Consider the following 24,571-nt stretch of genomic DNA (forward strand, 5'->3'; position numbering starts at 1 on the left):
AAGTGAGAGGCTGGGGCAGGAGGGGAAACACGTGCGCCCATTTGGCTGCGACAATGCCAAATTCATAAGTAGATGCCCACGGCTTTCATCCTCCTCCAACCAGCGCCTGCAGAGCACCCCGGCCATGACAAATCAGCAAGACAGCCCACTGCCATTTGGCACCCCCTAAGCCGTGAGTCTCCCTCTGTGAGCTCCGGGGTGATGAGCTCTGTGGTGGTGCCCTCATCCTACAGGTGGGTGGCCTTCTCCGTTCTGAATGGGGTTTTTGTGGGTCACTCACCACGACTCTTCACCTCTAACAAGAGGCGTGGCCCAGCTGCATTATGGTGACACAGAGGAGACAACACCCACCCACTCTAGAAGAAGCTGAAGCAAGAGATCCAAAGTCTGACCTTCACTCTTGATGCTCTGATGGTGGGCACAGATCAGACTGGCATCCTCATACTTGGGATCATGAATGATGTAGTCAAATGGCATCTTCTGGAACAGCTCCAGGTCCGGCCAGGGGTCACTGAGTTGGAGGTAATGCCAATCCGATTCTTCTCGGAGGCCTGCAGGATGGGTCAAAACACCATGTGCACGAAACTGGAGGGAAAAGGACTCACTTTGTGCATAAGAACGATGCTTGGAGCAGAAGTGTTATTAACGTTTGGGTCACTGGGGAACCTCTTCTACCTCAAGGGCTTCCAAAAGATCCGTTTGGGGGTGGATCTAATGAGGCACAAACATGCATTCAGATCTACCTGCATCCTGAGGAACAGCCAGCCGTGCACTCCTTCCGAGGAGACAGGCCTGCTCTCCGTCTCTCACACTGACTCCACCTCCTCCCAGAGTCCTGACCCAGCTGACCTGACCCTGCCCCACGCCTCTCCTGGCCTCATAGACTGTTCTGGCTCCCAGCACCATGGACTGTTGGGTTTCCTTTCTTGCTTCTACCTGTGTCAATCCCCCAGCCAACAGGGCTCAGCTCCTTCACCCCACCTCTAGAAAGTGCTTGAGCCACTGGTCGCCCTCTGATGCCAGCAACACTTGTGGCCCCAAGCACATTTGCACCTTCGCCAGCAGCATCTGTCACTGTGCCTGGCACAGTCTGTGGGACTCACTGTTTTGCTAGCTACAAGAAAAATGTCTAGTTGTCTAACTCAAACTAGGTGACACACTGACATTCTACATTACGTGATATGCATGGTACGCAGACGCTCATATACTTTGATTTCTGTGTGTGCGTATGCCCTGCGAGGTGCTACACGTGGGCAGAGAACACGCCATGAGAAGCCAGGGGAGGAGCTCCCTGTTATTTAACATTGCCGAGCCCTTCACACACGCACTTGACCTTCTCAGCACCCAGTGAAACGGGAATCATCTCTATTCCACAGAGAGAACAGAGGCAATGGAGAATATCTAGGAGAATGAGCTTTGAGGTTTGACGAAGTGGGTTCAAAATCCTGTCCTTATTATTGGTAGACCCAAGAAAGTGAGGGGACAGAAGCTCCACAGAAACACAGTCCCCAACCTTGGGGAAACTGCAGAAATTCCCCGTCCTTCACAGGAAGGCCATGTACTGGATGGGCTTCCTCCTTTCCACGTTTCCCCCAAGTCAAAATCAAGTGCTGTGGAGAGCATCCGTGGGCAGCCACTGTGGCCCCCGCCACAGACAGGGCCCTTGCACAAAGGTGCCAAATCGTCTCCCAGGCCAACGCCAGGGGCCAGAAGAGGGAGATGGGGACGTGCGTCCCAGCCAGCTCAGAAGGGCTGTGCAGGGACTCTTCCCTCACTCGGCCAGGCCTGCTCAGGAAGCAAGGAGAGCAAGGTCTCCCCACGCTCCATGTATCTTTGTTTTGCCCTGAGATGCTGACCTTTGCGTTCAGCTGCCTGACTCGGAAACCTCCCTGAGGGAGAAGGCTGTTTCCTGCAGGCCTCAGTCACATGCAGTCCAGTTCCTGCTCTGCCAGTCCCTACTGGACGCCCCAGCATCTCACTCGTGGGAAATGAGAGGACAGTATCTACCCCATGGTGTCGTTCATGGTGACTGATGTACCTAGCATGGTGCTTGGCACTGGAAGGAACCTGGGAGGCACCCGTTCCTTCAGCATTAGTGATTTTATCCCTACAAAGTTCTCCAAGGCACTGTTCTGATACCGAGAAGAATGAGTACCGAGAAAGGTAGAGAGTGCCCAAGAGCCCGTCAGGATGAGCCAAGTCATGACCCGAGAGCTCCATCCTGAAACTGGGACACAGTCACCAGGGACACTGACGTTCGTGACGGACAACTCACTGGTGTTGATCTCTTCTTCATCATAAACATCCACTTCTGTCAGCCGAATGAGCATCCTGGACAAAATGCTGAGAAACTGCAGGTAGGCGCCCGTCTTCCCGATCTGCAAAGACGCTGACGTCAGAGCCCACAGACAGGAAGCCTGTCCACGCCGGGCACCACCCGTCTCACTGAAAGGAGAGCCCCACGGACACCAGGCATTTGAGGGGCAATGTGGTGAGTAACCCAGCCCTTTTTATTTTTTTTATTTTGAGACAGGATCTCGCTAAATTACTGAGGCTGGCCTTGAACTTGCAATCCTCCTACTTCAGCCTCCCAAGCCTCTGGGATTACAGGTGTGTGCCACCTCACCTGGTAACCAGACCCATTTCTAAGGGAAAATGCTTCCAAAAAATAGGAACTGGTCATGTAAAACACAATGTCTTAAAAGAATCTTGCACAATTGCGAATTCCTGTTCCCAGGAGTGTAAGATATCACAATCTACTTCACAGAACATAAGTTGACATCTAATGTGTCCTAAACTCAGGAAAAGGAAACATGACATCTCTTTTCCTCCTTTTCATTTTTGCTAGAGCCCCCTGCTCCCTTGGCCCTGCACCCGACTAGGGCACTCGTTAGTAATCTTAGTACATTTTGGTTACAACTGATTAAAGAGCTGCCTGCAGGTTGGCCAAGGTCCCTCTGCATGCCCACCACACAATCACCCCAGGGTGTGCTCTCCTAGTACTGAACCCAAAGCCTGGCTCAGAGCAAGAACTCAGCAAGTGCCATTGAATGGAAATAACTAGCTTTAACAATGAAAATTCAACGTACCATTGGGGGGAGCTCCAGAGAAAATATTTGCAACACATATAACAGACAAAAGATGGAAGTGTGTAACATCTGCAGAGCCCCTACAATCAACAGGAAAAGGTCCAGCTGCCCAAAGGACCAACAAGCAAGAGTAACAAGCAAAAATCATGGCGAAGAAGCACCAATGACCAAGGGATATAAAAAAATGCATTCCACCTTTCAGAAAGCACTACCACCTACTACTTCTCACCTACCCGATGGCAAGAGTTCTAAAGATACACGACCCCCAGTGCATGTGGCTGTGGATAAGTGGAGAGTCTCCCTTTTAGGAAACATTTTCTTTTCTCCCATTTTTTTTTAAACTAGAGAAGTCATATATGGTCATTTTAAACAGTCAAAAAATGCAGATTGATAATAAAGTAGAATGTTACAAATCCCTCTCCAGGTAATGAGTTAGTAGCAGCCAGCCTCTCAGATATTTTTTAAAGCATTTTCATATATAGATTTGTTTGCTGATATTACACCATATATGTCATTCTGCAAATTGATTTTAATTTAAACATGTTGGAGAAATTTTAGTGATCTCTCTCAGATTTTTGCAATTGAATTCTATGATACAGTTGTCCCCAGATTTATTCCACCAAGACTCAGCCGGTGGGTTTGTTCCTAGCTTCATTCTCACCTTTGTAAACAATGCTAAAATGAGCATGCTGATACACACTTTGGTGGGTTTGTATTTCTTGGATGGTTCCTGAACATGATGTGCTAAGTCAGAAGGCTCCTGTGTGAGCTCAGCTTGTACTGTCAATGGCCGCACTACGCATGGCACGCTCGCTGTCTGCAAGTCAGGCCACATGCCAGGTATCCTACATCTGCTCTCCATTGGCTTCTCACATCTCTGTGAGACACCATTATACCTGTCATTCTCAAATGCGGACGTTGAGGCACAGCGGAGATTAAAATTTGCCTTCCTGTCTGGAGACATTTGAAGAGAATGTGGCTCCAGGCAGTCCAGCCCCGGATCCACCTCCCATGAGCTCATCCTGGTCTAAGCCCTCTCCCTCCGATACCCACCATGCTGGACAGGCCTGCCTGGGAGCTTTCTGCAGCTCCCACAGGTTAAACCGCCTGCGGGGGATGTCGTGAGCTGGACACGAGGGCTGAGAAAAGGATCAAAGCCCCAGATACTTATTAAACCACCTCCATTCACTGTTCACCACAGTCTCCCTGTGCAGAACCAGGCAGTTTCCAGTAGCTGGGTGACGTGGAGACTGCACAGTGGTCCTGAGGGCCAGGTGTGATAGGGTGGGAGGTAACCCTAGTCTGAGATGGCGAGAAGCACCCACAGTGACGTCCCCTCTGGCCCCACAACACACAGTGGAGGAGATGGAAGTCAGACATGGAAGTAGCCTAGCTGTGGTGGGTGAGTCCTGCTCCACTCACTGCCCACGCCAGGCCATCACAGACGAGTCCCCCAGGGGAGCAACAAAAATGGAAAAGAGAATATGGTCAGCCTGACCTTTGGCTTCTGACCACAAGGACCACCAGACTTCAGGGCCAGGCAAGAGGACAGAGGGCTCAGCACACACCTGAGGGGGTCCGCTGAGCAGCAGCCTGCGAGGGTGGAAGCTGTCCACGCGGCCTTCGGCCCTGTTGCCATAATCCATGTGGCTGGGCCGGGGGACCGTCCACTGCCGATAGTAGAGGGACTGCTCTGTGGACGTCATGGTCTTGCTGAGCAGGGGACGGAAGGAGCTGGTCCACATGACTGAGGGGGCGGGCAGGAGGGAGGCGGCCTTGGGCAGCCCGCTGCTGTCGGTGGACACGAGCACGTCGTACACCAGCTTGGGCAGGAAGACGGTGGGCGGCTGCCGACAGGCCTTGGTCACGGAGCACTGTGAGGCCTGCAGGACGAGCGTGCCAGTGGCCGGTGCCGTGGACATGGAGGTGGAGCCCAAGGAGGGCAGCTGGGAAGAAGCTGTGACCGACACCTGCAGGCCCCTCTGGCTGGTCCTGAGGCCGCAGTCTGGCGGTGGGGGGTGTCCAGGGCCCTGCCTGCTGATGCCCATCGGTGGACCCTGACTTGTTCGGAGCCACAGCTTCTCCCCCGCGGCCCTGGCCTCCTCTGCGGGGCCACAGGGCGGGGGTGATCTGGCCTGATCTCCCTGCGGGGGCCCAGAGACCTGAGCTGAGGTCTCGCTGCAGAGTGCTGAGCCTGGGGAGAGACGAACCTGGTCAGCACCCTCCCAGGGACGAACTTGTGCCACACCCACTGGCCCTCCTGCTTCTCCACAGGCCTCCTGTGCTGCCTTGGGCAAAAGGACGGCAGTGGCTGCAGCATTTGGCTTTCAGGACCAACCTGCGAATCAGAGCCTCCTTCGGGCAGAGTGCCCGGCTGAAGCCCAGGAGGCTGCGTCCAGGCCCCATGGAAGGAGACGGCAGCCCACCCTGCTCGGTGACTGTGGGCTGCCTGAAGCAAAGGAAGAAACCAAAAGATGCTCCCCAGCCAAATCTCCTGCTGGGCTCTGAGTTCTTCCCAGCCCCAGACCACTCACTGGTTCCTCAGAACCCTCAGACCTCAGCCAGGCCCCATTACCCGAGGCTGCTGCCGCTGGACCCCTGCCTGCACCCAGACTGCACACCCACACCCTGAGCCCCTCAGCCCAGAGAGACCTCCACGCTGGGAACGCTCTCTCCTCCACGGGTCAGCTGCTCTCAAACTGTGGTGAACACAACTCGCCCTAAGTCACTACCATCTAGGACACAGTTAATTACGTCCTTGTGCACATACCCATGTCATGTCATGTGGGTGACTATCTGCTTAGGAAGTAAAGGGTTAAAATACTGCCGTGTAACCTGGTTTTGAGGAAAGACGAATTTATTGAGGGCAGAGTCCACATCGAATTTGTCTTTCAACATTCAAATTCAGATTATATTGGAAGCCCCGGTTTGATAAATGCTTTTGGTGGGTCCATAGGTCCTGGCTGCTCCTGGAGGCCAAGGGATCCCCCAGGCAGAGTCCCCATGAGGCTCTTAATCCTGTTCCCTCCTCCCTGCGCCGTCTGGGTTGTGAGCTCTCCTTGCTGGCTGCTGTTTCTCCCGAGAAGTGTCCGGAATCTGCTTCGCTGGACGAGAATCCCTCACCTCAGCTCACACTCCTGGACAGGGACTGCCCAGGTCAACAGATGCATAGAGGCCACCCCAGGACACGTCCTCACAAGTCCAGGACTCAGGCCACAGTCACAGGAGCAGCTGGACCTTGCAGTTAGGAGACTTCAAGGTCTCAGATCCCAGGTTCACTCCATTCTCCCCTGAAGAGCTCACTCTCCCCTGACGGCCTCCCCTTCCCAGTTCTGATTGGAGCAAGGTGTCAGCCAATGGCCCTTGATGTTTCCTCCCATTCTCTGAAATCAAAGACTGCCCATCATGCCCAGAACCCACATGGAGACTTACTGGACGCTTTGGAGGACAGGGAGGAGGACGCCGAGTCGTGAGAGGAGGACCGCTCCCTCTTCACAGGGCTCCTCTTCTCCGAGGTGGAGCCTGCTTCAAAACACACTGAGAATGCACGGAATCACCCTCCTTCCCTCGCCCAGCACCTCACAGCGAACAGGATGCAAGCACGTGTCTCCCCATTCCTTCTCTCACTCCTCCATTTATCTGCCATTTTCCAATCACCCCCTCCATCTCTCTCTCTCTCTCTCTCTCTCTCTCTCTCTCTCTCTCTCTCTCTCTCCCAGCCACACACACACACACACACACACACACATACACACACACACACTCTCTCTCTTGGCTAGACTCAGCTCAAGGTGGAGTTCAGAGTCACTCGGGACCCACCAGGGAGCATGTTCACGCCACAGGCAACAGGGAACTGGGAGCACATAAGACCAGGTCACGATCATGTTTAATTTTTATTTTTTTTATTTCTGGGTTCCGGGGATTGAACTGAGGGGCACTTGACCACTCAGCCACATCCCCAGCCCTATTTTTGTATTTATTTAGAGACAGGGTCTCACAGAGTTGCTTAGCACCTCACTTTTGTTGAGGCTGGCTTTGAACTATGATCCTCCTGCCCCAGCCTCCCGAGCAACTGGGATTACAGGTGTGTGCCATCGTGCCTGGCAGGATCATGTTTTGAAAGATGGTTACAGCAACAGGGAAGGCTGACAGGCAGGCCTCTGTCCCCATTTTACGGTTCCCCGTCACACAGTCAGCAGGCAGAATACAATGGGGACTCTACATCCATCTTTCCCTTCTGCTACTCTGCACAAATCTTTTGTATCTTCTGTATCTTTAATATTATTGGCTTATGTTTTCCTGCCACACTGTTGAGTATGGCCAAGTGTGTCCTTTGAAAAATAAGCCTTCATATCTTAAGTCTGCAAATGAAACTGGCCTGTTTTCATATGTTTTGATAATGGTCAGCAGAAAGTGGAGCTGATTCATACAGAGGGAATAAACAAGTAGATCTCATTCCTCCACCAAGCTGAATCAAGCATGAACTTGAACCCTAAGAACAGCAGTTTTTCCTCCTATTCTTGAAGAACTCCAGAGTGTGGAAGCACCTCTAGGGACTTCCATCTTCCCATACCACCACAACGGGGGGAGAGCCAAATCCCAACTTGATGAGGGCCCTGCATCCTGGAGACAGCCGTGCACACCTTCTGCCCTCACCTTCTGTCCCCAGCTCCTCGTCCTCATTGTCTGTGCTGCTCAGCTTCTCCCCATCACTCTCCAGGGCCTCGTTCTTGGCTCCCTTTTCCAAGGGAATCTCATTGCTCACAAAATAGGCAGCCAGGCCCAGCTCCTGCTCCAAGGCTGTTCTCACCAAGCAGGAGGAGTTTATGAGACGCAGGTCACAGTACCTCAGGGACCTAGGAGAATGGGAGGTGTTCACTGAGTGTCTTCTGACATAAGGTGCTGCTCCTGGTGACAAAAGGCAGCAAGATCGGGACCCTGCCTGCCTTCCTCACCAGACCCCAGGACTCATGCACCTGGGAAGGCCCAGGGAAAGTGCGACTTGAGTCTTATCAACAAAGAGGAGTTCAGAGCAAGTCTCTGGGGCCCTTGCTTAGTACTTTGCCCTGCAAGTTATGGAATCAAAAGAGCACTTTCAGGTCGGACAAATGGGGCTTGAACCTCAGCCCTGCCACTTTTCAGTGATGGAAACTTCAACCAGCTTTGCAATTCCTCCGAGGCTCTGGTTTTTATTTTCATCTGAAAGATGGGAATGAACATGAACCACCCATAAGAGCATTGTCCTGAAGAGTAAATGTATTAAGTGGGCGTTTAACCACCTGATCCACATTTAACACAGGCCAGCAGGTCTGCTGGGTATTGAGGACCCGGTTGGTCTTACAGGAGACCCAGGGACCCCCTGTCCTGAGTGTGTAGCTGTGGTGGCCTAGAGGCCCCTAGGAGTTGCCAAGTGGACACAGCTACAGAGACAGTCCTTCTTTTTGTCAAAACGACTGTCTCTTCCCAAGCAGCATCACTGTCCCTTCCCTCCCTACACCAGGAGTGACCTGCTGGCACAGCAGTGGAGCCCTAACCCCCGAGATAATGCCACATTATGCCATGTGGAACTGTCCTCCCTAATAGTGACCCCCAACTGAGCTCAGGAGGCACTAAACCCTGACTCCATCTACAGCCCCCCAGAGCCGAGTAACAGCCTCCCACCAGCCCCATGGTGCCCTTCAGGAATTAGAAGCTCTCCACACCTCAGACCCGCCACACTGCCATCTGCTGGAAACCTGTGTAAATGCACAATGGAAATGACCAGGAGTGTGAATGGTTCCACCTGGAAGGTGGGCAGTGGGAGCCTCGCCAAGCTCCTCCCCGGCTACAGGCCCAGGCTGTGAGCCCCAGCATTCACCTTGGCAAGGACTCCCCATGCGGGTCCATCCCGCTAAAGATCAGGATGCACGGCAGGCCCTCCAACTCCAAGTAGGTCTGAGGCCTCCACTCTGCGTCCTCGATTTTCTGCCACATCTGCAGATATTGAAAAGAAGGCCATGAGCCACTACTTTCCAACTGGCCCAGGTCCAGGGGAAACCTGAGATCCTCCCACTGATTTATGATGTCCTCTGATAAAAAGGGAAGTTCTTTTTACTGCAAATAAGCACTCTGAGCTAACTGTATCTTCAGTCGGGTGTGCATATTCTACCCCAGAAGCACCTGTAGACCGACTGATCCCGGGAGCAGACGCGTATCCTCGTGGCTTCTGACTCCTGTGTTCCCTCCTAGAGTTCATATTCCCACCCATCTGTTCCTTCAAGTCTCTCCCTGACCCTTTTGCCCACCCTGTCATGGAGGGTCAGTGAGGGCCCACCAAGGACAGGCACTGTGCTGGGCTTTGGTGACTGAGACAGGCAGGGAGGACACTGGCCCTGCCCTCCTGCCTGGGGAGGAGCTGGCTGATGGGATGAGACCTGGCCCCAGGTACTGGGGAGGGTGGCTTCCTAAAAAGGGAAGGGACACACGCTCAGTTCTGTGGCAACAAGCTCAGCAGGGCAGGCGCACCCTCGGGGAGAAAGAAAAGTGGGCTGCAACCCTGAGGGCTGAGATGGCAGGCCTGGTGTTGGGGACACCCAGGAATGCCCCCAGGGGAAGGTAGGGGGGCAGAGGAGGTGGCGGAGGTCTTGGGAGGCTACACTGGCCATGCCGGAGGGCCTGCTCCCACCCCCTCCGGAATCCCAGCCCCTGCGGCCCCCTGGCAGCCCTCCTGCTCTCCTGGCCCCAAGCGCCACGCCCACCTTGAGCTGCTTCACGAAGTGCTTCCCCACGGTGATGCCCGAGCTGGGGTTGCCCAGGATGATCTCGAAGTGCTCCTCCAGGGCCAGCCGCGCCCGCACGTGGGCCAGCCGCTCGTAGGCCACGGCCGCCAGGGGCGAGCAGGGCACCCGCAGCAGGACCATGAGCCCGTGGCCGCAGGGGCACTGCTTGGGGGCGTTGAGGAGGTTCTGCGTGATCTCCAGCGTCTCCACCGACGTGTGGTTCTTCATCTGCGGGAGGCCGCGCACCGCCATCATGGCGGCGGCGTAGTGCTGCACGAGAACAAAGGTCCTGATCACCGCGCTGTGCAGGCGGGGGAACCTGCGGGAACACAGAGAGACCAGGCCCGTGACCCCAGGCCCGCCGCCGGCGGCCAGGTCAGGCCCGCGCACGAGGGCAGGCTCTGGAGCACAGGCTGTACCTTCCAGCTGGGCTTGGGCTGCCGCTGTTCGAGTTTTCCCGCACTTGGCTCTTTGTAAATGCAGCTGCCACAACCCCCAGATTTGGGGACAGTCCCAAGGCACCACTGTGCTCATGTCCATTACAGGGAGGTCTCAGAAAGGTGAATAAACCTGATTTAACTCGATGGGTGAATGACATATCAGAGCACCTGTAGTCAAACCAACAAGCCCAGCTTTTGCCTTGGACACCTGGTTACCCCCCACACACACACACACATACACACACACACACACACACACACACACACACACACACACGGAGGTGGTAGCTGCTGCAGTGACCACCTGCTCTACTAGGGTCAGAAACAGACCCCAGGGTATAACCAGAAAAACCCAGGTCACTACAGATCACTGTTTCCCAACAGAAATAAATAAATTGAAGTCCAGTCTATACTTGATGCTCTTGAGGGTTTTCTAGCTGGAGTACGTCCCCAGGGCCATACCATGGAGGGCCACCCTGTGTGTTTTTCCAGGGCAGCCAGCTCGTCTTCCACAGCATCTCCAAGCCATCACCTGCTCCTTCTCCCTGCCCGGCCTCCTCCTCTCCTTCCTGCCAGCCTTAGCTCCTCAGGGAAGGGCTGGCCTGGCAAGCCACTCCCACTGTGGTCTCAGGGAAGGGCATCTGGCCCTCGGACTGTCACATGAAAGAGACATGGTGGCCCAGGGACTATTCTGCCCTGCCCTGGTACCCTCGCCCAACAATACCCAGAAATAAAGCAAGCAGTGTGGAAAATGGTTCTGCTCCACGGACAAGCAGCGTCTCCCACTTCTGGCCAAGACAGAGCAACCAGGGTCAGACTCATCCTCCCACCTGGAACACGTATGAAAACAACAGTGTTTCAAGACCCAGGGCATCGGCCAGTGAGCTCTAAGCCATGTGAGATAAATGAGGTGGGCTCAAGAAGGAGAGGCCCGGGCAAGGCTCAGTCTCCCCAGGTTAGAGGCCAGGTATTAGAACCTCAGGAAACCAAGGCAGCCAGAGATCACAATGCAAAGGACCAGGAGACCAAGAGTTACAAAAAGAATATGGAATTCCAGACGTGTGCAGAGGACCCCTAGATCTTAAATGAGTAGGAATCAGTGCAAACATGTAAGGAAACTACCCGAGGTAAGAAAAGAGTTTCTTTGGATGCTAACAACTTACCAATGCCTCAAGCCCACACAGGGCTAGGACTGGTTCCTGTAGTCACTACCAATAGGAAGTGGGGAACTTTGTAGAGGATATGCAAAGGTTTTTTGCTTCTTAGGAGGGGACTAAATACTAGATAAGTATCATGCTGCTGCAGCCTAGCAAAGCTTACGATCAAGACCTGAAAGGATTATTAAACTGTTTCCAAATAACTGAAAACTCAAGAGTAACAGGAATGAAACATCAACACCCAACAAGTTTAAGTTCATAATGTCTGGCATCTTCTCAAAAGTTACCAGATATGGGCTGGGGCTGTAACTCAGTGGCAGAGCACTTGCCTAGGATATGTGAGGCACTGGGTTTTATTCTCAGGACCACATAAAAATAAAACAAAGAAAATAAAGGCATGCTGGGTATCTACAACTACAAAAAAATTAATTACCAGATATACAAATAAGCAGGAAAATATAACCCATAGTAAAAACACATGGCAGGGGTCAATCCATAGAAATGACTCACAAGTGATGCAGAGACGGCAGAGCAGACAACAACAATAAAACAAATAGTGTAACTAAATCACTTATGTTTAAAAAATATTCAATATGTTAAGTGGAGATACAAAAAAAAAAAAACACAAATCCAATTCTTGAAATGGAAACCATGTGTCTGAGACAGAAGATAACGTGGAGCTGGATTTTCATGGAAGCCACTATCTTGTCGATAACCTTGTCCTGCCAGCCACAATCAGTTGGCTCAGGGAACATGACCCAGGACGAGGCCTGGTTTTTCCTTGATATTTTTCAAAATAAGAAAACAAATCAGTTCTCTCTGGAAGCTGGAGATTGGGGTTCAGTGGTGACCAGGGGTGATATATTTAGCGCATGGAAGAGGCTGGTATTCAAGACACACCACAAAGCCACAGACAAGGCAACGTGTTCTTGAGACTGTCTGCACGCCTCACTTCACCTGTTCCTGAAAGTAGGTGCAGCCCTGCTGTTCTACGGTTTCTTTGAACTTTCCTTTTATTTCATGAGTCAAGACATCTACGGTTTCTTCGAACTTATTCCATGAGTCAAGGCATCACCCTTTTTCCCCAAGAGAGCTCAAACTGGGGACTTGTTACTTGTACCCTCGAGTCCTGACCCACAAACAAACACAGCAATACATCAGCTCATCAATGCACTTGCTGCCTGAAATTGTCTTTTTTTTCTCTTAGGAATCTGGTCCTAAAATACTCCGCCTTTGTAAAAAGTAAAAATAACTGCATAGGGTCAACATCAGATTAGACAATGTAGAAAAAATTAATAAACTTTAAAATGTGGCAATAAAAACTAAAACGAAACAGAAAGGCCTTAGCAAGCCACGGGACAGTTCTGAGCATCCTGGGAAGCAGGGGAACTTTTGGAAAAAATAAGGCTGAAATTTTTTCGTATTAGATGAAAACTCAGTCGACTCAAGTCAAAAAGCATGAAGACTATGCAAAGACATCTTAATCAAGTTGCTTAAAACCAGAGATAAGAATTTAAGTTTCTTTAGAGAAGCTGGGGGTGGGGCAGGGGAAGCATTCTTTAGAGAGAAGCTTGAAGGCGAGGAAAAGGCAGATGGCTGGTTTTCAACAACACGTCAGAAGACAAGGAAGCCACATCCCTGACGCCCCAAAAAGCAAAACAAAAAGAAAATCCAAACCAGAATGTTATCTTTCAAAAGCGAGGCAAAACACGGGCTGGGGCGGAGCTCTGTGGTGCAGCTCATGCTCGAAGTACGCAAAGATGGGTTTAATCCCCAGCAAAGCAAAATGAAATTGTTTCAGACACACAAAATGTGAAAAAATTCATCAGCAACAGACCTGCCCCACGAGAAACGCTAAAAGAAGTCCTCTAAAGAGAAGGAACGTGATACCAGATGGAAACCAAGTCTACACACAGGGAGGAAGAACTCTAGCAAGAGCATATGAGAAAATATAAAAGAGGGTTTTGTCACATTTTAATAGCTTTAAAAGATGATGGACTGACTAAAGCAAAAAAAAAAATTGTAAGGTTTATAACATTTATAACAAAAAGTAGAAAACTTGGAGGCGAGGAATGGAAATGCCTGGTACAGTTTTAATCATCTTACATTATACACATCACTTGAAAATAGACTACAACAAGTTGAAGATATATATTGTAATGATAAAGCAACCACTAAAAATCACAACACAGAGTTGAAACAGAGAGAGAGAAAATGAGAGATTATGAAAAACAGATGGTACAAGATGCAAGATGGTAGATTAAAACTGACCGATAATCATGTTAAATATGAATGGACTATCTCAACTAAAGGGTAGAGATTGTCAGACTGGATAAATAGAAAGACACTATAATAAACTGACTATACGGAACCAACTTCAAATACAAAGAAAGATACAAGGGGGATTAAAGTTAAAGGACAGGATGTAATAATCTATGCTAACACTAATTAAAAGAAAGCCAGAGTAACTCTATTAGTTTTAGAGTAGATTTTGAAGCAAAGAATATTTGGATTATTTCATAGTCATGAGGGGGTCAATTCACCCAGAGACACCAAAGTGTCACAAATGGAAGATAAATGCCATTAGTCACTGGAGAAATTAAAATTAAAACCACAATGAATTACCATTTCATACCAACTAGAATGGCTAACACTAAATAAAAAGATGGACCATACACATGCTAGAAAAATGTGAAGCTCTGGAACTCCCACACACATGGCTGGTGGGAATGTCAAATGAATCACTTTGGAAAGTAATTGAACAGCTGGTTAAAAAATAAAATAAAATAAAATAAAGTCAGATGCTGCATGCCCGTAATCCAAGTTAGTCAGAGGCTGAGGCAGGAGGACCACAAGTTCAAGGCCAGTCTGAGCAACTATCAAGAACCTGCCTCAAAACATTAAAAAAAAAAAAAAAAAAATCTAGGGATGTAACTCAGTAGTTGAGTGCCCCTGGGTTCAATCCAAAAATAAATAAAATTAAATTAAACAAAATACAGGAAATAGTTAAACATATACCTACCACATAACACAGTCATTCTACTACTAAGTATTTACCCAAGAGAAATGAACGCATACGTCTAAACAAAACCTTGCACATGTTTCTAGAATCTTCGTGTGGAATAAATAGCCAAAACTGAGAAATAAAGTAAATGCTTATTAGCCAGCGAGTAAGTGAACTATGTACAACCATTCAGCAGCCTTGGACTCTGGATACCAGCAACAACACGGCCCGGGGTAGGAAAAGCCAGACCCACAGAGCACCTGCCTTACAACTCCCTTTTCATACAACTCCAGGAAGTGCACACTTGTGTCAGGCACAGCAGGCAGGACGGAGGAACTGCAAGGGGCAGGGGGAATGGTGAGGTTTTCCCCATGTGTACAAAGGTCAAAACCCACTGAATGACTTAAGCAGGTGTGGTTCCCTGGATGTCAGCTATTCCCTAGTGAAGCTGTGATTTGGAACAAGACAAGCACATGGGACACGGCCACCTGTCAGGCACAGCCACGGGGCCAGCCTGGCTCATTCTTGAGCCTCCATGGTCGGCCCTAACAGGGTGCTACACAGACAACACTAGGAAAAACCTGCTAGATGTCTCCATATTTTACTTTTAAGTCACAGAGGTCTGTGTCCCATCTCTAGTCCTTCCCACAAGCAGGTTTCCCAGCCTCGTGCAGGTGTCTGGGACACAGCTAACAGCCTGGACAGGCACGTGGTGGCAAGAACGGTGATCTCTGGGTCTCATCTTCATCTCCTTTTATTGGCCAATTTCAGGAGAGTTTTCCAGACAGAAGATTCCTAGGCAGGGTAGCTTGGCCCAGGGGAAGAATCCCAGACCTGCCTTGAGTCTGGGTTGCCACACACAGGCCACGTGAACTTGGGCCAAACATGCTCCCTCTCTGGGCTTCCGTTCCCACAATTGTAAAGTGAGGTGGTTGAGCTAAAGGATTCCTAGGAGTTCCTGAGAATGCACACCCCCCAACATTCCAGGGGTTGGAATTCTCTCCTTACTCCCTGAAACAGAAATGCAAACTCTGAGCGGCACATGTGCTTCTAGGTTAGCAAAGGGGAAGCGAGAAGAGGGGCAGAACCGAGACTCAGACCCAGACACAGAAGCCCAAGCTGTCCACATGCACCTGCTACTGAACCTGTTAAACCCTCGTAAGAAGCCATTAGGAAAGAAGGTTCACTCTACAGGTCAGGACACAGAGGTTCAGCAGGTTCAGTGACCTGCTCAAGGTTAAAACTAATGAAGGGCAGAGCCCAGATATGTGGATACAGTGCAGCGTCTGGCTTTTTACTAGCTGTGAGACCTTGGTCAGTGTGGCTTAGTGATGATGTGGTTTTGGAGTCAAGTGACCAGGGTCTGGGTCCAGTTTCACTATAAATTGCCCACGTGACCCTGGACAAGTGACCTAACCTGCCTGAATCTCAGTTTCATCTACAATATGGTGATAATAGCTCCTGTGCTGCCGAGAGGATTGTTGTGGGTAACAAACATGGGATTCTGAACCCGAGGTCTACCGCACACTGTACACTCGGCTCAGGCCTGCTGCAGGAGAGGCAGAGCAGGCAGAGGCCAGTCCCCACACCTGCTGTAAGCTCTCAATGGGCTTCTTCACCCAGTGAGCTTATGAGAGCTCAGAGGCCAGCCCGTGAGCAGGAAAGCCGCCTCATCCATCTCCATTAGCATCACAGAACTGAAGGTAGCAAAGAGGTTTAGTTCCTCTAAGGGTGTTCTGGGGAACACTGATCCCAAGAGGTTCCGGACTTGCCAGCCTCTGGAGACCAAGGGCATGCGTGGGCAGGCAGCTCTGAGGACTCATATGGGAAGAAATCCTATTGTTAACCATAACGTTTCTCTAACACGTGTGGCCACAGAACCCCTCCTGGCTTAAAAGCTGTTAGCATCCAGCCAAAGAAGTGTACCTAGGAACACAGCTGGAGAAACATGTCTAGCTCGATCCCTAAGCCAGGCAGACACACGGGCGCAGGGAGAAGCAGAGCCACTCATTTTGTTCTGAATTAGTCCAGAAAACAGCCGGCTCATGAGGCGTAGGCTCTGTGGACATCATCAGGCAGCCCAGAGAGCACAAGGGGTAGACTCTGTGACGTCATCAGGCAGTCAGAGAACACAGGTGGCTCGCGAGGCGTAGACCCTGAGATGTTGGGTCTACGTAGACCCTGCCTCTGCCCTCGGTCTCCTCATCTGTAAAAAGAGGTCTCTTGTGACCGGGTTACCGGGGCTGACTGTAGAGCCAGGCTCACTCTGGGTTCTCCCTTGCCTCTGCCACTTGCTAGACCTTTGGCCTGAAAAAGTTATGGCACCTGAGCTTCAGTTTCTTTGTGAAATGGGGATCGTAACAGCAGCTGGCTCAGGGAGGGGGTGAGGACCAAACAGGATGAAGAGCACAAGGGACCGGTCACTAGATGATGCTTGTTGAAATACAGACCAAAGGCAGCTGTGAGGCCACCTCCAAGCCTTCTGGTACTTCGCCTCCCACTCTCCTGCCACCATTGATGGACACACAGGCCCACATTCCAGGATATATATGCCCGTTCTTACCTCTAACATTTTCTACAGTCTGACCAAGACCTCACTGACCCAACATGATTCAAACACAGAAGAAATAAACCAGGGTCCCTCTAACAGAGGACCAGAGTCACCAGGGAGGGAGGGACACGCACGCCCTTCCTGGAACTCCCTGGCTGGCCGTGCACACGTCACAGTAAGCCAGAAGCACTTCTCGGGACTTTGAAGAGAGACACGTACCTTTTTCCTAAAGCAGTGACCATGGCCTCAAAGGAGCTATCATATCTGAGCAAGGGAAGGCTGTGTCCCGAAAGGGTGGATTCAATGAACTCCGACAGCCCGAAGTACTTCTTGTTTTCATGGTACAAGTCCACTCCCTAAAACAGACACGAGCGTCCGTCACTCAAAGGCTACGCTTGCAGGGAAGAGCAAGAATCACAGGCCAGGCTTGTGGACAACCGGGACTGGCACCTGGAACTAGACTGTGCTGGCTGCTGTCCCCAGGGGTCACCTTGGAAACATCACCCTGCAACCCTTCTTCAGGGATGGTACACCCCCATCTACCGCGTTTCCCATTCCTTTGGCCCCATAATCTTCAGCAGGGAGAAAACTCAATCTTTCTTTTTCTTTTTTTAAACATGTAAATTTCTTTGTTAAAATTTTTTTTCCACAATTTTAATTTGGTTTTAGGAACAGATGAATCAACTCTTTTGTATTCTTTTGCCATTAAGATCAGGAGGGGGGAAAAAACACATTCATCTAGCCAATCTTACATTGACAAAAAATTCCTCCCAAACCAGCATCAGAACTTCTCAAACTTCAGAGCGGAACACAGCTGAGAAGGCTGTTTGAAACACGAAGGTGTGAGTTCTATCCTCAAATAGGGTGGCTCAGGGCCAGGGCCAGGGGTCCAGCAGCTGGGTCCACCACGGTCTCAGGCAAGTGGCAAACCCCTGCCTCATCCTCCCCGAGGGTCCATCAGAAACCTTCTCAGCACCTGCACTTGCATGTGCTCAAAGGCAGAAGCAGGTAGGGTCCATGGCAAGGGCCATGTCAACAGTGGCTGTGACCTCACTGGGGGGCAGCCCACAGGTCTAAGGTGCGCATCAGCATTCAAGTACTCTGATGAGTGAAGAACCCTGAAGAAATCCAGAATTCTAGGATGACGTAGTCCTTGTGTAAATAGCTAGAATCCAACCACCCAGAATCCTCAAGCTACCAGAACTGGTTTGGTCTTCCACTCTGATGGGAAATGGCAGGTGATAAGCAAAGGTTAGATAGAGGGTGTGTGCTCAGTGTGAGGAAGGAGATTTGGAGCGTGGCTGCCTAGGAACTGGAGATAGGAAAAACAGGAACATCTCCAAGGCTGCAAGCTAGGCACAGAGGCGCTCTGTATGGAGCCCAAATCCCCAGAGCCCCCAAGCCTTGATTTCCAACATCTTTATCCCATGCCATGAAAGCAAGTGTTCAAAAGGCTGCTCACAGCGATGAGGGGACAAAGTGCCAAGCACTGTACTATGTTACTAAGATGGGCGCAAAGTGACAGACTTGAGGAAGTTTTCCAAAAAATACCAAGAAGGCTTTAAAACTAACCCTTGGTTGAGGATCCACAGAGCTGGAGCCCACTCATCCCTCCAATGACACCAGTCCAGACTTTGGCTAAACGCGACCTCTCCACCCTCAAGCATCCCGAGGTCCAGCAGCACTCACGTTACTGTAGGAGACGGGCCAGTGGATCTCGTTGTAGGGGCTGATGAGGGTGTGCTGTGTCTGCAGCGCGTAAGGGAAAGAGGTCACATGAAGGGTCACGATGTTGGGGGCTTCCTTCACCTCCCTGCAGTTGAGTAGTCGGTCCACCAGGCCCACAGGCGGGTCACTTTGAGAATAGAGGTTATGAACAGCGCTACTGAGGGGGGAAGGAGAAAGACAGCATTACGCCTGCAGCTTTGCAAGTCTATCAGGACAAAGCAGTTACACATTGACAACCAGCCCCTAACTGTGCCTGAAGCTGAAGCTTACGGCTCTGCCCACGACCAGAAAAAGAAAAAATGCTTGGGCTTCAGACACCCGTCAGGAACTCCCTACCACTCCTTCCTTGAGGAAAGCTGGATGGGTGGGGTGACTGTAGAGGATTCTCACAGGATACATAATGCGGCTACCTTGGAACAGCGACTCGTACCCAGGAGTGCCCACTGTCCACCTTTGGCCCAACTTGGCTGTGTACCATCTCCTTCAGGAGGCGATGGCGATGCAGGTGAGGAAGGGGCTCAGGGGCCACATGAGCCTCCTGAAGTCCTACTGAGTGTCAATGGCCCACGGAGGGGAGAAAACGGCAAATGCAGAGCACCACGGGGACAGGAATGGGGAGCTTTGGGGCCAGGGCTCTGAGAGACAGGCCCAGCTTGGCTTTGCAGTGAGGAATGGCCTCAGGGTCCTCCTCTGTAAATCCAGGGGAGACAGAAAGATCAGAGCTTCACTTTTTGGGTGGCAGGAAGCCACTCTTGAGAAATCTCCCCCCAAATGAAGATTTACAGATAGCTTTTCCTATCATTTCAGAATAATCAGATTCACCAAACCCACATCCGCTGATGGATTATAAACCTTTGACCTATGTGATCCTCCATGCCGGGGCCAACCTAGCTCTGTGGCCCTCACCCACCTCAGCATAATACCTACCTGCAGAACCCCCAGGCCAAGGCCCCGGAAATGACCTTTCCCGGTGAACAACCAGCAGAGCCTGCCACTTCTGGCTGACCTACCTGAAATTCACCTGGGTTGACATTCATTCTAATTGAGTAAAATTGCCCTCAGGAAGGGCGGGCACCAGCCATGATCCATGGTCCTGGAGCTGCAGGGCCTCCATCGCAGAGGGGTGGGGCTGGGGCTTCTCCTGTGAGGACCCCTTCCCCAACATGCACCAGTGCGGCTGCTTGTTGCCAGCGGGTCATGGAGAAAATGTGACAGGCTGCCATTCAGGGGCCCTGACTGCCAGCCAGCTCTGCCACTAACCCCTGCCCCAGCCCCAACCCTGAGCCAACGTTTCCCTTTCCAGCCCTCAGCTCCCACAGTGGTAGATTTCAGAGGCTGCGTTAGGTGATCCCCAAGACAACACCTGGCTCTAAGCCTCTAGAAAGCACCATGGCACCTGCCTACAATACCAAGCCCCAGCAGACCGCTTCCCCCGGCCCCAAGTGTCATCCATATTTGGAAGGAAGAACGTGTCAACTGCCAATGACCATTGGGTCTGACCTCACAAGATCCCAGTGGGCATGATCGTGGATTAGCACAAAGAGCGTATGCGGGTTCTGGAAGGAGTTTTGCAGAAAGGCCTTAAATCTCGTCTGCGCCTCTGCATCTAGCTTCAGAACGTACTGCTCCACCCGCTGCTTGGTCATGGGCTCCTTTTCCAGGCCAAGCTCCAGTAAAACACCTGCAACACAGCAAACACGTCGGCAGCTCCAACACTGCCGGCTCGTTCCTGCAGATAACAGATGACCATCTCCTACACGGCAGGCCCCAGCTGCAGGGGTGTGGACTGCAGGACAGCTGAGCAGAGGGCCCTCCTGAAACTGCTCTGCATGGGCGAGGGAGGGGGCCTGGCTGTGCGCATGGCAGCCACCCGGGGCACAGCCAAGCGGGCTCCATGAAACCAGGTAAGACCAAAGAGGAGGCAGAAGTGCCACATCCAGCAAAGCCACTTCTCAGTCGGAATGCACAGATGTTACCTCATGCCACTAAGAGTGACTGCATGGAATTGAGACATCAGGGAAAATGTTAAAAGTCATTGGCTCAAGGGACACAGAGAAGGTTCAGGTCCTGGTTCTACCTTGAACAGATTCTAAACTCTTGGGCAGGTCACATTGCTGAGCATGGGTTTCATGATGTGTACAACTGGGGCAATAATAGTTGCTCATCTTTTTAATAGCAAAGGACGCTGTTCACACCCAAACTGGGTTTACGGAGAGAAGAGCTCCTCCACCAGGCCTCGTGTCCCCCAAAGACCCCCTACCTGAATGCCAGACGTGGAACAGGGTCTGCTGGTAGGTCACTTCCGAGGGCGGAATGCAAATTAGAAAGTCCACCTTCTCGAAGGAGCCCAAGTCCAGGTTCTGGGTGCTGGAGTCCGCAATCGAGCACACGTGGGAGAGGAGCTTCTGGGCCACTGCCAGCTGGAAGGGCCGGACGCCACGCGGCTCCAGGTGGCAACCTGCAGCCAGAGCCCCAGGCGCCAGGTGAGCCCAGAGCAGACGGCTACTGCCGGCCCTCGGCTACAGAGACAAGGAGTGAGCCAAGCCCCGCCCAGGGGGGAGGGGAAATCACATCTGCCCAGGGCCACTCTCAGCTGTGCGCCAGGGAATCACCAACGCATCTCTCTTCCTTAACCATGCCAGCATGAGCCAAGAGCCCAGGAAACAAAGAAGTGACGACTCTGCTGGAGGAGGGGACGAGGGCAGCACCCGGGAGGTGACAGTGTAGCTGGACTTTGGAAGAAGTCTGCAAGCTCCCCAGGAAGGAAGGAAACCTCACAGCTCCTCAGAACTCGATGTAGATTAAAAATCCCAACAATGCATTGATGGGAAGGAAAGTGGCCCAGAGCAAGGTACGACCTCAGGAGCGGTCCCAGATGAGGTTGCAGGAGGAAAGAAGGTGTTGTCTTTAAAGACCAAAGTTCAATCAGGCACTGGTCAACTCTGACTCTAAGGAGATGCCCCACCTTCCATCAGCACCTGGGTGTCACCTCCTCAAAGCTCCCAGAGCCCTGTGAGTGCAGCTTCACCAGGGCAGACCCAACCCCAGCTTCCTCCATCACCACTACATACCTGTGCCTCCCCATCACTCACTGTGTCACCTGTCCCCTCCCCATCACTCACTGTGTCACCTGTGCCTCCCCATCCCCTCCCCCATCACTCACTGTGTCACCTGTCCCCTCCCCATCACTCAATGTGTCACCTGTGCCTCCCCATCCCCTCCCCCATCACTCACTGTGTCACCTGTCCTCTCCCCATGACTCACTGTGTCACCTGTGCCCCCCCATCACTCACTTGTGCACACAGGTGTCCCACTGACGTCCAGGGCTGCTGCTTGAGTGACAGAGGAGGCAGGGAGCGAGGAAGAAACATGGCCTTGATTTTCCTGATGGAATTTGTCCAGTAGAATGTCCATGTCCCCCTCTGCCGGAGACAGAACAAACAGAAGTGGGCCTCCCCTCTCGTGGATCTCAGGAAGCACCCCGGGACCAGCTGCCGTATGCCTGGTGCCTTCCTGAGGCCCAGGTAATGGGAACAGAGACATGGCCGTCCTATCAAGGAGTCCACAGCCCATTGAGGACACAGGTATGCTCACCATGTCCACTGTGCCATGACAAGGCAGGTGCAGGCAGAGTGAGAGGGAGCCCTAAAGGTTAGAGAGGCAGGGTCCCAAGGCCCCCCTGAAGAGGGGAGGGTGTGAAGCTCCCTAGAGGGACAGGGGAACCAGGCGGGGTGGGGGGGCAGGTGCTAGCAGCACCAGACACACAGGAAGAGCTTTCCAGGGAGAGGCCTCGGGCAGTTTGGGACTTGGAGTGGCCGAGGTGGGGGGAAGGAGCACTAAGACAGTAAGCACTTTCCCAGCCCCTGGAGAACCCTACAGCCCCAGCAGGAAGAAAGAGCCAGAAACCATAGCCCCAGTGGGCAAAGGAAAGGAAGGTCAGCACCAGTGCACAGACGGGGACCACAGCGCACCGTGCTCAGCCTCGGGAGGCCACAGGGACGACGCGGGCACACATCACCCCCCCTCCACATTTACTCCTGACTCTTCAATGAAACCTTCTGCACCAGCCTCTCAAGCCTACCTGGGCAGAGGGTGCTAAAAAAGGCCCCCAAGGAGTCCACCTTCCCCGTCACCAGCTCGTAGTGGACTTCCCTCTGGTACTCCGCTGGGCTGAGGAGGCTCTCAGAAAGAATCCGGGCTTGGTATTTTCCTGGAAAACAAACCGCAGCTTCTACTGCCTCTGTTTGGAACCTTTAAGGAGAGGGTCCTGCCTTGGTGTCTCTCCCCCACCCCAAGTCCAGCACCACACCTGGCAAAAAGCAGGTGCTCCTGTAGGTTAAATGAATGGATGGCATACACCACCCTGTCCCAGTGTACCGGGATAATAGGAGGGACCCAAAAGGCTGAGGTCGCTTAGAGAAAACTCTGGAATGCCACCATCTCCTTCATCCAGCTGCATCACCTTGGACTGGTCACCTACCCTTCCAGACCCATAGACCTCATCTGTACCAGGTGACTGACAGCAGCCTCAGTCTCACAGGCTTGCCGCCAGGTGACACAAGAAAAGGGAGGTGAACACACACAGAGGCTCCAGGTTTATTACTGAATGGCTGCTTAAATCCAGGTGAAGAATTAGTAAAAAATGAGTTTAGGATCAAAGAATGTTAACGGCAACTGAGACACTACATAGGAACAACGTGCATTTTTTAGGCATATAGAGATACAAAAATTCGGGTTGAAAATACTCGACATCTGGGAACCTAGGAACCAAAGGTTCCTGAATTTGGTGTCAGGTTCCCAACCAGGACCTTACTCCAGGAGGGCACTTGGGTCCCCAGCCCCTGGAGTGATAGCCGTGCACAGCAGGTTTTCAGAGAGTATGTTTATACTTAGTTAGCAAGTTGGCTCATTAACCCCCAGAAATACTCAAAGGCCATTGTTCTTATCCCCATTTGATGAAGACACTCAGGACCAGAATCTTGGTGTGAGTGGTCAGCCAGAGTGCTGGGCACTTAGTGGAACCAGATTTGCAACCAGATCTATTTGGACCCCAAAGTTGGCCCTAATCTCTCCAGGGAAGAAACAGGACCTGCTAACCACCATCTAGAGCAGGAATGGAATTTTAGCGAAGCCCATCTTCTGGGCCTTGAGCCGGGGCACGAGACTGCCTTCCAAAATGATACCTGGCAGACTGCAGGGTCCCCAAGGCAAAAGGGAAGGACCCACCAAGGACAGGGCCTGGGAAATCAAGGTGGCTGGTTTTCCCACCAGCCAAGAGGTGGCCAGCTCACCAGTGACAGCAATACAGGAGTCGATGGCCGCATTCCGGCAGGCACAGATGATGACCACGTAGTTGGTCTTGGCGAGTTTGCCCTCAATGAGCAGGCGGAACATCTCGGAGAGGCCCTCGGCCAGGGAGTAGGCGCACTCAATGACGTGCACACTGTCGTTGCAGGAGCTGGCGGCCAGGCCAGCCAACCAGGGCAGCTGCGCAGAGGTCACTGGTGTTGCGGTGCTTGGCGCAGGTGGGTAGGGCTGGGAAGGCACCTGCTGGTACTGCCGGATCTCAGTCAGGTGTGACTCACGCCAGGAGCGGAGGAAGATCTGCTCCAAGTCCTCCATTAAAGGCACCTGGTCTGCCGCTGAGGAAAGAGGTGGAGGACATCAGTGGGTGTGCGAGGTGTAGGGCACGGACAGCCTGACACCAGTGTGGGACATCTTAGAATAACACAACTGAGGCTGTCACTGTGATTAGTGGCTACAACAGCTGAGAACACAGGAGGGTGTGAAGCCTGCCTCCTGCCTAGAACCACACCTGTCCTCCTCCTCTCATGACCCTCACCT

The 24,571-nt window shown here is 52.0% G+C and overlaps 1 protein-coding gene across 12 annotated transcripts in view; it reads right to left on the reverse strand.

Moving 5' to 3' along the window:
- Greb1 (growth regulating estrogen receptor binding 1) overlaps positions 1-24,571 on the reverse strand; it is a 121,945-nt gene that overhangs the window by 14,702 nt on the left and 82,672 nt on the right. For 6 of the 12 annotated variants that reach the window (XM_021727783.3, XM_078029653.1, XM_078029652.1 and 3 more), the window contains exons 11-24: positions 24,019-24,369; positions 22,809-22,937; positions 22,021-22,149; positions 20,988-21,185; positions 20,228-20,408; positions 18,689-18,884; positions 17,219-17,355; positions 9,827-10,166; positions 8,947-9,062; positions 7,746-7,945; positions 6,522-6,626; positions 4,658-5,283; positions 2,276-2,378; positions 393-551 (exon numbers count right to left, since the gene is read on the reverse strand). In XM_021727783.3, the coding sequence (XP_021583458.2) occupies positions 393-551; positions 2,276-2,378; positions 4,658-5,283; positions 6,522-6,626; positions 7,746-7,945; positions 8,947-9,062; positions 9,827-10,166; positions 17,219-17,355; positions 18,689-18,884; positions 20,228-20,408; positions 20,988-21,185; positions 22,021-22,149; positions 22,809-22,937; positions 24,019-24,369 (2,970 nt within the window). Of the gene's footprint in view, positions 1-392; positions 552-2,275; positions 2,379-4,657; positions 5,284-5,928; positions 6,627-7,745; positions 7,946-8,946; positions 9,063-9,826; positions 10,167-17,218; positions 17,356-18,688; positions 18,885-20,227; positions 20,409-20,987; positions 21,186-22,020; positions 22,150-22,808; positions 22,938-24,018; positions 24,370-24,571 lie in introns of those variants that run through there. The other 6 variants (XM_078029654.1, XM_078029655.1, XM_078029656.1 and 3 more) reach the window with 6 other exon arrangements.

The sequence above is a fragment of the Ictidomys tridecemlineatus genome, chromosome 12 (genome assembly GCF_052094955.1).
Source record: "Ictidomys tridecemlineatus isolate mIctTri1 chromosome 12, mIctTri1.hap1, whole genome shotgun sequence".
Classification (NCBI taxonomy): Eukaryota; Metazoa; Chordata; class Mammalia; order Rodentia; family Sciuridae; genus Ictidomys; species Ictidomys tridecemlineatus.